We start from the raw sequence: 16,459 nt of genomic DNA on the forward strand, positions 1-16,459 counted from the left end.
AGTGGGGAGAGATGAGTTATGTTACGGGTCTTTTGAGTTACGAGCGTAATCGCGGAACGAATTAAACTCGTAAATCAAGGCACAATTGCATATTATTATAATCACCGACAGTACTTTCTTTTTATGCCATTTGGAGTGGGCCAAACAAGTTGTTGTTTTTCTTCTCGCCACCGGGGGTCGCCAGTGTTCCGCTGCAGGCCGCCGGGCGGAGGCCGACCTCTCCGCGGCGATGACGGCTTCCTGCCGGGCTGAGCTGAGCGGAGTGAGGTGACCGCGCTTCCACACCGGGATGAGCTTGAGAAGCCGAGGGGGAGTCATCCTGGTCGGCATGCCGAGCATCGCGGCTTCTCGCTGCTCAATTTGAGGTCGTTGAAGAGCGAATGCGGATTTTGGTGAGTGCGACGCGTTTTTATTTTTTTTGTGTTAATCGGAACAAGTTGAATTTTGTTCTCCACCCAAGTGCTTGTTCGCTTCGACGCAAGAAGCCCTTTCTACGTGTCACTTATTGGGAAGAACGTCACGACGGACTCGCATCAGATTTTTGCCAGTTTAAAGTTTGTACACCTTCGAGTATAATATGGGCCTTCCGTTTATACCAACGAAGCCACGAGTTCGATATGACAGAGGGTGTTGTTTAGTTCGGCATACATTCAAACATAGAAAAAAGGTGTAGGACGCACTAAAAGCTGAAATACAACCATGACATGACTTCGCCGCCAGCAAACATTGACTACCAGAAGAAGCTTCTGGTCACTTTCCAAAGTGAAATACGACCGACGAGTAAATGTTTACAAGTGTTGGATATACGCCGAATGAAACAATGGCTCAACATGTTTCGTTGTGGATAATTTTAATCACCTCGCCTGTGCTAGTCGAGCGAGTAATCACAGTAGTTAAAAAAAGTTGTATGTTTTTTAGGGAGACTTTGGAATGGCGACGCAAGTAAAATGACGTCAGAGGGCAACGATGAGAAATGTTCAGCATTTTTTTTTGACACCCTTAAAAGAGTAATCATGTTATTTTTGTGTAATTCGTGCGTTAGGGAGACAACATTTTGATTTGTAATATAATTTTTTAAATTTTTTTAATTTTTTAATTTTTTTAGTATTTTGTGTATTTTACGGACTCCAGCAGGGCTTGTCAAACTTTTGGGTCCAGGGACTCCCAGGGCTCCATCATAATTATTTTTTCTCTTTATTTTTTTAGATAAAAATAAGTTGTATTGTTATGAGAATAGTCCTTTTTTTTTTTTAAAGAATTAAGTTATATTCTTTGCAGGAACAAATAGGCATTTAGTCAAAGTAAAAAGTAAGTGGTGAATTTAGGAGAATAAAGTAATTATTTTCCAAGATAAAGTTGCAATATTATGATATAAATTTTAATGTAAGTAAAATTTAAATTACAAAAATACAAATTTATATTCACCTTATGAGAATAAAGTCCTATTTCTTTCAAGAAAAATAGTTAGTTTCTTTACACGTCAAAGATGTTATGTGCAGCTTGGCTTTGATTGGCCGTTGGCAAATGGCTATATTTCGGCCGCCGGGCCAAACATTCATAGCGACCTTGCATTCATTTCATTCGATGTGGGGGGAGTCTTAATATTATCGTGAATCAGAATTCTTGGTGAATTGGTGAACACAACATAAGTATGCTTTTAAATAATATATTTGCATGGCTTGTGGCGGCTGCCCGGCCAGCTGGCTGGCTCGCTTTCAACCTTGGTAATGCACTTCCAGCTGTGTGTGAAAGCCACGAAATGAGCCTGAACAATTCCGGTTCCGAAAAGCTTAGGAATTTCTACCAAAATAAATTGAAGCCATTTATTCCTCAACTCCTCTGAGTTTGGTCGGTGAGGCAAAGTTTAAGCTTTGCACAAGATGCAGCCACGTTGCCACTCAGCAATTTTTCCAGAGATGAGTGGGCATGGAACACACACAAAGTGGGCAGGTACTTGTATCATGAGTTAATGTGTTACGTCACAAAAACATGGAAAACCGTTCCGGTTGTTTTCCAAGCCTTATCCGTTTATCATCTTTTACATTCACTCTACAAACCACATAGATGTTAAACTTAAACCAGGTTACAGATTCCCTTGAGCTATGTTATGCATAAAACAGGAGAAAGAAAAATATTCTATTGGCATGGGACCTTTTAATTAGGGGAGAAAATCAAATTTCAAGAAGTGAATTTAAAAAAATACAGCTTTTAGCTTACCGTTCCGCTTTTTTTTCCTGGAAAATACACCTTTATTTGCTAGAAAAATAGGACTATATTCAAATAAAAAAAGCCTTTTATTAAACACATTTTGGGACTTTATTCCTGTAATCATGTGTATTTTGTATTCGTATAACAATAACAGTCATATTTTTTTTAGAAAGAGAAAGAAGTTGCAATGTTATGATAATAAAGCCCTATTCAAGAAAAAAATTATATTCTTTACACGAATACTACTTTTCTAATGGGTTTTACGCCTTTTATTCTGGAAAAGATGCCTCAAATATTTTTAGAATCGATTCTCCTATTGATTATTGGTCGAATAATGGAATAATAATTGCCCCCCCCCACTATAATTTATTTATTTTTTTACTATTGACATACATTTTATTCTCATTTATGAGGGATGAATTAAGCTCTTTAAACTGCATATGTTGGTACTGAGTGTATGGTGTACAGAATTTGAGCGAGCAAAATGATAAACGGTTAGCAATCGCGATTAGCATTAGCACGCTAGCGATGACCATTTTAGGTAAAAAAAAACAAAAAAAACTAAGTACCATTCAACTCACTCATAAATCAGGTTATATGTACATTACACATCTAAGAGTGTCTTAAAACTTACAGACGCTCCTCTGTCGTTTTTGGCAAGGCATATCAGTGGCCCAACACTGCGTCCGTCTGCAAAGAATGTCTGTGTGAAACATCGGTTCCGGCGGCGCAAACATGGTTTGCGTGGACCTATTTTTGAAGTCGATTTAGCCAAGTTATTCTAAGTATTTCCCCCCCAGCCTGAATAGACATTTACTGTATACCTGTAATAATACCCCTTTTGTTTAAAAAAATACTGTAATAAAACATAAATTATTGCAAATAATTGGGGCTGCATCTCCAGATTATTTTTAGAATCGATTATTCTATCAATTATTCCATCGATTCATTGAATAATCTGATAAAGATAATTTGCATTCAAATTGATTGCAAAATAATTTTTATTCTATTGCTGTTTATTAACTGAATATTGTTGTTTATTTGGCATTGCTTAATGATTAAACAACATTGATTATGATACACTTACTGGTTTAGTGAAAGCCGACGTTTGCAAATGTATTATTTTGATTCAACACAAAGATAATCACTCTACTTTCATCGAGAACTAAAGAAATTAAAATTTTCTTTTGAGAGGCTGAAATCAGAGGATTTGGACAATTTTAAGTTAAACAATGGCTCTAAACGATTAATCGATTATAAAAATATTTGTTGATTGATTTCATAATCCATTAGTTGTCAATGAATTGATTACTTGTTGCACATCTACAAATAATTTTTCAGACCCCACTTTGAGAACTGCTGGACTAGGGTATCACTGTTTTGAATGCTTGTATGTCCTTGCAATAAATGTCAGACTTTTTGTGTATCCGTAGAGGGGAAATGAGTAACAGCGTTGGCTCCAGGACGGAAGGCTTGGACAGATCAGTCGCCATGTCCAACGGACGGGTCTTGTCTCCCGACGGCCCAACTGGCTCCACGCTCGGCCCGCTGCCGGAGGAGCCGGCCGGCGGGCCTCAGTCGTCCCTGACAGAAATCACCGATATGTGGGTGAAATTCGGGAAGACGTTCGCCGCTATCCTGCCCATCTACATCCTGGGCTACTTGGAGTTCAGCTTCAGCTGGGTACTCATCGGACTGGCCGCCTTATTCTACTGGAGACGAGCCCATGGCAGCAAGGACTACAGGATCAACCGTGCCCTAGCCTTCCTGGAGCATGAGGACAAAGTCATCAAGCAGACTCTGCCCACCACTGAGCTACCATCATGGGTGAGTCATTTATAATTCATGGATTGCCGGGCATTTTCAAAACAGAGCTCTCACTGATCTTTCAAGACCCACAGAATTTTCTGTTCTGTGACAATATAAGCACTGAACATACCAAAAGAAAGTGTCGAATCGCTTCCTTCACCGGAAAAAAAAGTGTTTCTAGCTTTTGCCGTTCTCTCGTAATCAGCAGTAGAACTTGGGTTGGTTTCAGCAAAAATGCTGATTTTTATAGTAAAAAGAGGACAAAAGCTTTTCGTGAAAAGAAACATATTGAGCAAAAAAGTGACTTTGACTATATATATATATATATATATATATATATATATTTATTTGCTTATGTGACACTTCATACTGTAAAAGAACAAAAACAAGACTGAGGAAAGGCTTTTGATGGAAAAAAAATCATAATCATTTATTTATCCTACTAAGAAACACGCCGTGAGTGGCGTGACTCATTGCTTGGTTCGAGATGAGCGTCGGTGGCTTTTTTTACATGGCGTTCGCTAGGGCTGCACGAAATTTTGTTTGCTCATCGTCATCGCAACGTGCGCATGTGGAATAGTCACATTGCAAAGGTGCTGATGACATAGGGGAAAATAACTCTAGTACCCAAAATGCACTGCGGGCATCAGTCGACCATTCACAATCGTATTATTAAAAGTGCATGCATGTGAAACGCCATTATGAAGCAAAACATCCGTTTTGAACAAACATAAGCTCTAAAACGGTTGAACTGTTAAGATTTGTTAAAGGTCCCTTATTTTGGCTATTAAGACCTCAATGGAGTGAATCTCTAACATGGACTGAGTATAAAGGTGCTAATTTTATTTCAAAAACACGTTCGTTTTGTCATACGTGTGTCCAGAAAAGGCCCCTCTGACAGCTACTTCTGTTTGACCCAGTTTTATATCCCCTTTGTCCATATTTGGCTAATACCGCCACCTTTCCTCTGATTAGTTGGCTAGGTATAAAACACCCACTTGTGAGAGCACGTGTTTATGTTTACAGCGCTGGCTCGGGAGCGGAGAGATAGCCAGAGATCTTCGCTAGTGGCGTAGATAAACTCGAGAAATTCGAATGACCGGATTTCAGGGCTCGAGGCAGAAAAAAGTCTGGAACTACTGGAATGCATGGACGATTTTAATACATATTTCACATGTTTACTGAGGCACTTTAGAGACAATATTACATGCCAAATACTAGAAAAAGTTGGTTTTGCAGAATATGTGCCCTTTAAATTAAAATATGTAAAATTGTTTGAGACTTCATTGTTATGTCAAGATCCCAAACAGAAAAGAGGAAACTCAAAACTGAAATAAAAATAAAGATTTAAACACGTATAGCTGTCTCTTTTCATTCACTTGCTCTTATTCTGAATTAACCCATATTTCTATTTAGTAAATGAGAGAAATTTGTAAGATGTGTGCAATTCTTTAAAGAAAACATGAAAGATCAGGCAAAACACACTTCATTTTATTTTTAATGAGATTCAAATTAGACTAAATCATTTGAGAAATGCACAATCATTAAACGAAACATAACCATAAAGTAAATAATGAGATGGTACTTGTTCTGTCATATTAAAAAAAAAAAATAATGAACAAACAAATAAAACAATATTTCACAAATTCTGGACCCTGTGACAGCTACTTCTGTTTAACCCAGTTTTGTATCCACTTTGTCCAGATTTGGCTAAGACTTTCCTCTGATTAGTTGCCTCCGTGTAGAAGACCCACTTGTGAGAGCACACGTTTGTTATGTTGACAGTGCTGGCTCGGGATCGAAGAGGTAGGCGGAGAACTTCGCTAGTGACATAGATAAGCTGGAGAAATTCGGATGACCTGATTTCAAGCCTCTCGGCAGAAAAACTTCTGGAACTCAGGAATGCGTGGATGATATTAATTCATATTTCACATTTACTAAGGCACCATAGAGAAAATATTACATCCCAAATACTCGAAAAAGTAAGTTTGGCAAAATATGGGACCTTCAAACAGTGAATCAACTGTAATATTAAAAGTGACCAGCCAATAGACCTGTTTGGACATGCTCAAAAGACTAAAGATTGTATAACTGCTGCATTTCCTAGTTCGCTCTTCAGAATGAAACTAGGCAGGCACGCTGCAGCTGTGTGAGTGGGCGAGCCGCGTTCAAGGACATTGTGTAAACGGGAGTGAATGAGTTCTTTTGTCATACAGTACATCAGGCCTGGCCAACCCGCGGCTCGCGAGCCTCATGCGGCTCTTTAACTAGTTTCATGCGGCTCTTCAGGAGCTGTCACATGACATGCGTCAAAAATGCTTGGCTGGCGCTGTCATTCACTCCCCCTACAGCTAGATGGCACACTGACCATGTAAGCCTGTTTGAGTGACGTCAAACGAGCGACGAGAGAATCTTTGGTGTGACATCATTTGTGTTGTAAACAATTTCCGTCAAGTTACCTCTTGAAATGGCAGGGAAAAAAAGCACAGCCAAACGAAAATATGAAGAAGAACACGGGACGTTTTTGCCAGAGTGGGAGAGTTTATATTTTTTTGTTAAACGTAATGGCAAGCCGATCTGCCTTATATGTCACGCAGCATTAGCGCATTTCAAAGCTTCAAATCTTCAGCTCACTCCACCCTAACATCGAACAGGAATTTCCAAAAGGGACTGAACTTCGCAAGAACAAGTTGGTCGCTTTGAAAAGCAGGTGCAGTTTTTCAAAAAATTTACAAAACACTCGGAGACCGTAACGCTTGCATCATATCAGCTGGCTTGGAAGCCAGACTGTTTGAAAGCCCCGCTCGTCACAGATGAGGCTGCGGCTGAGTTGGAGATGATCGACCTTTGTGAGGAGGATCAACTGAAAGCTGTTTTAAGGGAAGGGACCGTTGAGTTCTGGAAAAGTGTGCCAATTGAAAAATACCCCAACATCAAACGAGCTGCGCTTAAGATACTGTCCATGTTTGGGTCAACGTACGTCTGCGAGTTTGTGTTTTCTACCCTGAAACATGTGAAATCAAAGCATCGATCTGTTCTGACTGACACTCATTTGAAAGAATTGCTTAGAGTGGCAACAACAGAATACAAGCCAGATTTGAAGAGGATTGTTCAAGATAAGGAATGCCAGAAGTCTCACTAAGCAGCATAGTAAGAGAAAGATGTTATTGAAAATTATTCTATTATTGTTTGTGGACTTGCTTGAACTGAGAGTTTGTGTGTGTGAGACAGTGCACACAATGTTAACTGTTGAAAATTACTGATATTATCATGTTGGTGTGGTTATTTTCATTAGATCTGGCTGAGCAGAGGTCTGTGTATGCGTGCATACATGATTAAAAGATGATGTTCATGTGTACCCGTGTATGTGGCTCTTTGCAGTAACACAGAAAAAAAAGTGGCTCTTAGTCTCTGACTAGTTGGCCACCCCTGCAGTACATAATTGTAAAATTGGATTACTAGGAAAATTAGTATTTATATCAGAATACTTTAGTTAAAACACTGTACGATCACACTGAGATAATATGGAATTATTTTTTTTGTAATATAAGAATAGATAAATTATTTTGTTAATAATAGTCAGCCAGAGCTGCGAGGAAAGCAAAGTTATCAATGTCCTTTCACCATCGTTCCTGTCATACTGTGTTGCATGTTTTTGTTTGCACATTAAGGACAAAAGTCATGTTTTTGTTTTAATTCCTCATTTTAGTTTATCCTCATGTTTTTTAGATTGTAGGGTGAAAGCTGCAGCTGGCAACTAGTGTGGACTGAATGGGTGCCAACAATGGGGAAATGCAATGCGAGCATTTTGAGGGTGATAGCTCGTCAGCAACAAATTGAAAAAACAAACAAAAAAGAAGTATGAACTAGTTAGTTTTTGGAACGATGAGCGGAACTTTGAACTAGTTCGCATAGAAAATGAACTTTCCCAACACTGATCCTGTATTCTTTCACTTCGCAATACATATCGCAGGTTTGAAAAAAAATTGCAACGTCATTTTTTTTCCAATATCGTGCAGCCCTAATTTATATCATACCTATACATACTCTGTTGGAGTGTGAGGGGCCTAAACTTGTCCGACTTCCAACATGTTGGCATATCGTTCCCTCATAATCAATGTAACGAGCCGAGATTCACTCCCTAATCTTCTATTCAAAAGCTGTGCTGATCTCAAATCCAAAGCGATGCAACTCATCCATCTCCAGGAATCTGGTTGCCAGTACAGTTATGTCAACATATGTTAAGACGTTCAACCTATTTAAAGAAGAAAAAGAGTTGGTGTTACTGGTAACAAAGCAAAAAAATATATATTAGTATTATCCCAAAACCTATTACACCATAAAAATGCGTGATATCTGGTGACATTCAAATTTATTTACAATAAAAAAAAAAATAATCATGTGACAAATGTTATTAAACTTGTTTTTTTTACTTTTCATAAACATTTAAATTAGTGTATCTTTTAACATTCACATTTATGTAAAACTTGGAGTTAAAAAACTCAAGTGACCAATTGTCATTACTTTTTTTGCATTTAGAAAAATCATTGAAAATAAAATGTGATGTTAATATTGAAGTGTACTGACAATTTTAAATTAAAAAAATTGAGACCAATTTTATTTAAACATTTTTCCAAATGTATAAACATATAATACAAATGGTGATATTGTGTAACATTAAACTTATGTTTTAATTTGAAATTTAAAAGTAGTGTGCTGTCTCTCAACATTAACTTTTTCTCGTAAACTTTAAGATGCGGGACGCTGATAACGGCAGGTTCAAAGTTCACACACGCAGCTTGCCAGGCTGTGTTGCCATAGACTGATGCGATAATCCTTTCTTGGGGCAAACAAAGAAGTCAGTCAACACCTTGTCGTCACGCTACACACTTCACAGCAAACGCACAATCATGTTAGCAGTTTGGCAGATAGTGTACAGTTCTTCAAAAAAGAGCCTTCAAAATGTTTTTTGCAACTTCCAGTTGAAGTTTACTCTACTGTTAAACTAAACATAAAAGAGAGTGACTTCTGCGTTGTTTATTTAAAACAACCACATAACGATGCCTTAATAACGTCTGTTTAGCTTAATGCTAACAAACAGTGCAAAATGCCACAGACTGCCTAACGAATAATATTGATGTCGCTGTGTTATAACTAAGGCCGGACTGATATGTTTTTTTTTTTAGCCTGATGCTGACTCCGATATTTGGCAGAATACAATTCTGATAACTGATTAATCAGACAATTAATTTAAAAAATATTGAATGAATAAAATCACTTTTTTTTGTCCCTAAACGCTTACAACAATAAAGTATGAACTTACATTTTTCCAATACTTTGTCCTTTAGTATTTGCTTAACTTTACAGCAGATGGAAAAATTGGCAAGAATTGGTAGATTTATATTTTTTTTGCCAATTTTTATGTTAATCTGTAAAAAAAAAAAAAAAAAAAAAAAGAAAATTGGCAAGAAATCAGTTAATTTTTGCAGGTTTGGAAATGGCTAATACCTGCCGATGAATTGGTTAGGCCCGAGTTATAATCCTTCAGCTACGGATATTCGAATACAAAGAGTGGAGCAAAACATGTAGACAGACAATATACAATACTCACAGGTATATATTCTTTATCCTTTGCGAAAAGGGACTAATATTACTGCGACTTACTGAGCAGTTGTGACTGTCTCCAGAATGTCAGAATGTCTGTATTATACTGACCCAGGTGGCCATATTGTGCTTGTCATTGTGCTGGTGGAACAGCACAATGTTCACTGAATTGGAACCATCTATCCATCCATTTTCTGAGGCGCTTTTCCTCACTAGGGTCGCGGGCGTGCTGGAGCCTATCCCAGCTATCATCGGGCAGGAGGCGGGGTACACCCCAAACTGGTTGACAGCCAATCACAGGGTACATACAAACAAACAACCATTTGCACTCACATTCACACCTACGGGCAATTTAGAGTTGTCAATTAATCTACCATGTTTTTGGGATGTGGGAGGAAACCGGAGTGTCCGGAGAAAACCAACGCAGACACGGGGAGAACATGCAAACTCCACACAAGCGGGGCCGGGGATTGAACCTCGGTCCTCAGAACTGTGAGGCAGACGGTCGAGGCAGACGCTCTAACCAGTCTTCCACCGTGCCGCTAATTGGAACCAAAATTTGGAAAAAAATTGTTTAATTATTTTTGTCATTTATGTTTTTTTTTAAGTACAATATTATAGAGTGGTATTTTTCTTGATAAAGAAATTTTAATTTTTTGGGGGGTGAGACTTGATGGGTTAATGGCATTTCCATTCATTTAAATTGGGAAAGATGACTTGCGATGCAATTGTTTTTAGTTACAAGCTCGTATAGGGATTTTTATATAGTAGACCAGGGGTCACCAACCATTTTAAAACTGAGAGCTACTTCTTGGCTACTGATTCATACAAAGGACTACCAGTTTAACATACACTTCTGAAATAACAAATTTATTATGAATAATTAATGATAATCGTTTATGTGAAGACATGTTAATGATTTGTCACAATAATTAGGAAAATGATAAATATCAACATGCAGATAAATATCAACATGCAACACTTTTTACATTTTCAATTGATAACTTCTACAACATTCTTTGCAAATCAGCATGTCCCATCACTGGGGAGCTTTCAGAACAGGCCCATGGGTTACTCATGTGGTCCTTGGCGGCTACCTGGTGCTCGTAGGCACAATCTTGATCTTGGTGACCCCTGTAGTAGACTATATAGTAAAATAGTTGGGGAACCCTAGTCAGGCGCCATTAATGACGCATACTTATATTGTTCCGGATCAACGTCAGCTGCTTTACCTTCTGTAATAAATATTGAACAAAAGCAAATCTATAAAAATAACATATTATTGGATAGGGAGTGAGGATTCAATCCTAAAGCATATAAAAAAATCTTGTGCTGATGACATCTTTTGTTGTTTGAAGACATGTCAGCTGACGGTGCGTTCAGTGTCGTGTGACACGGTATGTGGGCCGGACCACGACACCAATTTGATGTGCCAACGGGCGGGGCAGGAATGGAAACAATGCGGCGGAACATGGAGAGGACGACGACGACCAGTATACAATGCTCTGCTTCTACTCAGCTTTGTCACAGATAGAAAGAGGAAAAAACAGAGTAAACATTTAAAGTCAGTGACTGTTGTTTTGTGAAGAAAGCTGTGATTTCAGACTGCCCATGAAGGCATTGCCTGATTTATTTTGGTGGATTGATAGAAAACATTAAAAAACATTTGGAAGAATCCATTAGTTATTTTGTGTGGAGAGCTGTGATTGTCCCTGAATGCAAACTCTTGATTGCATGAGATGGATGAACAGTTAGAATAATGGTTTTAAACAAACATTTACAGGGGGTGGGGATGGGTTGGTGTATATTTCCTTCCAGAAATTATTTGTCAGGGGGGTGGGGGACATTTTGGACTTGGGGCCCCACAAATGCTCAGGGCCCCTGGACAGTTGTTCACTCCCCCCCCCCCCCCATGTTCAACGCCCGTGTGTGTGAGAGCGTTTCAGTAGTTCATATGAGTGAGTGTGTATGAGAGTGTCTTAGTAGTGTATATAAGCAATAAAAACAAACCATTAGTGTGTATGAGAGCATTTCAGTAGTTTGCATGAGAGCATTTTATTAATGAGCATGAGAACATTTCATCAGTGCATATGAGTGTTTCAGTAGTGTACATGACAGCATTTCATTAGTGTGTATGGGAGTTCAGTTGTTTAGGAGAGTTTCACTAGTAAATATGAGAACATATTTCAGTAGGGTGTATGGGATCATTTCGGTAGTATGTATGAGAGTGTCTTAGTAGTGTTGCATACTGTTTGAGTGAAAAAAATCTGTAGCGTGTATGAGAGCATTTCAGCAGTGTGTATGACAGTGTATTAGTAGTTCATATGAGTGGAAAAACAATCTTTGTGTATGAGTGTTTCAGTAGTGTATATGAGTGTTTTAGTAGTGTATATGAATGAAAAAAAAATCACTTATCCACATGAGAGCTTTTTATTTATGTGTATGAGTGTTTCAGTAGTGTATACAGTGGGTACGTAAATTATTCAGACCCCCTTAAATGTTCTCTTTTTTATATTGCAGCCATTTGCTAAAATCATTTAAGTTCATTTTTCCCCACATTAATGTACACACAGCACCCCATATTGACAGGAAAAAAAAAACGAAATTGTTGACATTTTTGCTGATTTATTAAAAAAGAAAAACTGAAATATCACACAGCCATAGGTATTCAGACCCTTTGCTCAGTATTTAGTAGAAGCACCCTTTTGTTGCAGCCATGAGTCTTTTTGGGAATGATGCAACAAGTTTTTCACACCGGGATTTGGGGATAAACTGCCATTCCTCCTTGCAGATCCTCTCCAGTTCTGTCAGGTTGCTTGGTGAACGTTGGTGGGCAGCCATTTTCAGGTATTTCCAGAGATGCTCAATTGGGTTTAAGTCAGGGCTCTGGCTGGGCCATTCAAAAACAGTCATGGAGTTGTTCTGACGCCCCTCCTTCGGTATTTTAGCTGTGTGCTTAGGGTCATTGTCTTTTTTTTGAAGGTCAACCTTCGCCCCAGTCTGAGGTTCTGAGCACTCTGGGGAAGGTTTTCGTCCAGAATATCCCTGTACTTGGCCACATTCATCTTTTCTTTGATTGCAACCAGTCTCCCTGTCCCTGCAGCTGAAAAACACCCCCACACCATGATGCTGCCACCACCATGCTTCACTGTTGGGACTGTATTGGACAGGTGATGAGCAGTGCCTGATTTTCTGCACACATACCGCTTAGAATTAAGGCCAACAATTTCTATCTTGGGCTCATCAGACCAGAGAATCTTATTTCTCACCATCTTGGAGTTCTTCAGGTGTTTTTTAGCAAACTCCATGCGGGCTTTCATGTGTCTTGCACTGAGGAGAGGCTTCCGTCGGGCCTCTCAGCCGTAAAGCCTGTTGGAGGGATGGAGTGATGGTTGACTTTCAAGAACTTTCTCCCATCTCCTGACTGCATCTCTGGATCTCAGCCACAGTGATCTTTTTATTTTTTTATTTTTTTTACCTCTTTCAACAAGGCTCTTCGCCCCCAATTGCTCAACTTGGCCGGACGGCCAGCTCCAGGAAGGGTTCTGGTCATCCCAAACGTCTTCCATTTAAGGATTATGGAGGCCACTGTGCTCTTAGGAACCTTAAGTGCAGCAGATTTTTTTTTTTGTAACCTTTGCCAGATCTGTGCCTGGCCACAATTCTGTCTCTGAGCTCTTCAGGCAGTTCCTTTGACCTCATGATTCTCATTTGCTCTGACATGCACTGTGAGCTGTAAGGTCTTATATAGACAGGTGTGTGGCTTTCCTAATCAAGTCCAATCAGTATAATGAAACACAGCTGGACTCCAATGAAGGTGTAGAACCATTTTAAGGATGATCAGAAGAAATGGACAGCACCATAGTTAGCTATATGTGTGTCACAGCAAAGGGTCTGAATACTTATGGCTGTGTGATATTTCGTTTGTCTTTTTTAATAAATCAGCAAAAATGTCAACAATTTAGTTTTTTTCCCCTGTCAATATGGGGTGCTGTGTGTATATTAATGAGGGAAAAAAATGAACTTAAATGATTTTCACAAATGGCTACAATATAACAAAGAGTGAAACGTTTAAGGGGGTCTGAATACTTTCTGTATGAGAGCGTTTTAGTCGTGAATATGAATGAAAAAAAATCACGTATGGACATGAGAGCATTTCATTTATGTGTATGAGAGTTTCAGTAGTTTATTTGAGCGGGGAAAGAATTCATGAGTGTGCATGAAAGCAATTCATTAGTGTGCATGAGAGCGTTTTAGTGGCATATGCGAGCATTTCAATATTTAGTGTATTTGAGCTGAAAAACATTTCAGCAGTGTGTATGAGTGTGTGGGAAAAGAAAGATCTATTTATAAAAAGAGTACATCTTTCATATGCTCGTTAGAAATAGATAATTGTTTTCCCAAAACAACACAGTGGCCCTTCATTAGGTACACCATCTTTGCAAAGATAAACACTGTCAGAAAGCTATTCATCCTTTCGCAATACATTTATTCCTGTATGTGTTTCTAATATTTTGTCTCCATGAAAAAAAAAAATCCAAGTGTTGTCCCGGATGAAGTGGCCGTTGACGAAGTCGTCATTGATGCTCACTCGCACATGACAACAAAATGAGAGTGAATGCAATACAAGGTCTCGCTCTCTCTCTTTCTCTCTCTCTCTCTGTCTCACTCACTCTTTCTCAATGTTTTAACACAGTGTCGCCTTCCCAGGTTAAAAATAGACACCAGTGATTCTCCTCATTCTGGTTTCCGATTTCCTTTACCTTCCAGGAAAACATCTTCACCCTCACATCATCATCATTTAAGCCCGGGAGCTGTTTATTTGTTTGTTCATGTCACAGCGCACAACCTTTAACAGGCGCCCGAGTCAAAATAAACATCAGCTGAGCCGCCGTTGTCACCAAAATAGTGAAAAGGAATGTCAAGTCTGAGCCGAGCGAGTTTGTTTACATACACGACATCAACACCCGTTAAAAAGTGTGGCGTAAAAGGCGCAAAAAAGCCAAAGAAAATCAACTTTTTCCACACAGTATCAAGAGGCTAACAGAGGCAGATTTGCGTCAGTGTGAAAGGGAATAACAGGAGGCAGGGACGGGTGGGAAAGGTTTAACAACCGACACTTCTCCTGTGCTGTTGTTTAAAAACAATAGTGGCTGATTTGTACCTCACTTATCTAATAATGGGAAACTAAATGTTTTATAGGCATCGACGACCCGAGCTAACGTCTCACTTTCTTCGTGTTTTAACAGGTTCATTATCCAGATGTGGAGAGAGTTGAGTGGCTCAATAAGGTACATGCTCCCTCACCCATGCGCTCACTTGCTTGCTCACCTTCCCTCTTCTCACACACACTCACGCACCCTCAATTTTTATTAATAGGATGAGATTATGTATCTGTGCCGTTACCCTTGGGACCCCCGCCCCCCCCCCCCCCCCCCCCCCCCCCCCCCCGCCGTAGCAACTTCCTGGCCTGTAAAAGTAATATTCCATGTCCACTTGATGGAGTTTTGAGATGAACCTCTATTCTGTTGATTGTTGTTGCATATTCAATTAGCAGGCAATCCTAGCTCCAGCTAACAAACAAACAAACGTAGCATGAGAGCAGTAATTTATGTGTGTGGCGCTGACGGTGTCGGCGGTCTCGGCCACGCAGACGGTGAAGCAGATGTGGCCGTTCATCTGCCAGTTCGTGGACAAGCTGTTCAGGGAGAGCATCGAGCCGGCGGTGAAGGGGGCTAACTCGCATCTCAGCTCCTTCTGCTTCTCCAAGATCGACATGGGCGACAAGGTAAGCACACACACATTCACGTACACACACTATCAGTAGGCTTTTTTCTCCGACGGCTTGTTTCAAACATTTGTTTGCAGCCTCTGAGGGTGAACGGTGTGAAAGTTTACACGGAGAATGTGGACAAGAGGCAGGTCATCATGGACATGCAGATCAGGTACGACACATCATCGCGAACATTTGCAACATCGTTAACATCTACAGCTAACATTTGTAACGTTTCTAATAGGACCGCAGCTAACGATTATTTTCATAATTGATTAAAAGTCCCCTTCCATCACATATTTTAAAATTATTTTTCATAATCTTTGATGTCCTTGTATTGCGTTGATATGCGACACGTAAATACGTTTTGCTCTGATTGGATTATTCATTTTCTCAATTTAAATATGAAAAAAAGTATCACTCTGATTGGCCGTTGGCGAATGGCGTTATCTTGGCGGCCAGGCCAAGCATTCATAGCAACCTTGCGTTCATTTCTTTCGATCTGGGGGCTCCTACTATCACCGTGAAGCAGAATTCACCAAGAGATGGATTGTTTGCCCACTACTTATGTTACCATATTCTTCCGTCCTGTGATTTGTGTGGCTTTGCACACTTATTTTGTTTCATCTTCCGGCTTGCCCTGTCAGCTGTGGAAGCAAATTGTTTTCACATCGAACACTGTGCCTCTTTTTTCCCAACGAGCTGCAAAGCAGCACAAAGCTTGAGTGGGGCTGTCCACTACAGAGACTATCATCCTTAAAATAGCGATACTAAAAAACCTGAAACGTTATATTGTGTAATAAAAACCAAGCCAGTGCTGTTCCATTTGGGAAGATCTTTGTACTCCAGCATTAATATGTGGCTTTGTGACCCTTAAAAATTAAGGGTAGCTATCATTTTTCTGATGATGGGGATCAGCTGAAAATTATGTGATCGGCCCTGATTTTCATGTCAGATCGAACAACACTAGTTTTAAGATATCTAACATCTTCAACAACATCTACCATTTCTAACCTCTTCAACATCTCTAATATCGCTGACATTTTTAACATATGTCTTAAGATC

At 39.4% G+C, this 16,459-nt stretch overlaps 1 protein-coding gene across 1 annotated transcript in view; it reads left to right on the forward strand.

Moving 5' to 3' along the window:
- Window positions 1-232: 232 nt before the first annotated feature.
- Window positions 233-16,459, forward strand: part of LOC133488806 (extended synaptotagmin-2-like) — a 45,753-nt gene continuing 29,526 nt past the window's right edge. The window contains exons 1-5 of the mRNA XM_061797168.1: window positions 233-392; window positions 3,642-4,035; window positions 14,871-14,912; window positions 15,275-15,409; window positions 15,490-15,566. Of these exons, the coding sequence (XP_061653152.1) occupies window positions 3,649-4,035; window positions 14,871-14,912; window positions 15,275-15,409; window positions 15,490-15,566 (641 nt within the window). The 5' untranslated portion in view covers window positions 233-392; window positions 3,642-3,648. The remainder of the gene's footprint in view (window positions 393-3,641; window positions 4,036-14,870; window positions 14,913-15,274; window positions 15,410-15,489; window positions 15,567-16,459) is intronic.

The sequence above is a fragment of the Phyllopteryx taeniolatus genome, chromosome 14, assembly GCF_024500385.1.
Source record: "Phyllopteryx taeniolatus isolate TA_2022b chromosome 14, UOR_Ptae_1.2, whole genome shotgun sequence".
NCBI lineage: Eukaryota > Metazoa > Chordata > Actinopteri > Syngnathiformes > Syngnathidae > Phyllopteryx > Phyllopteryx taeniolatus.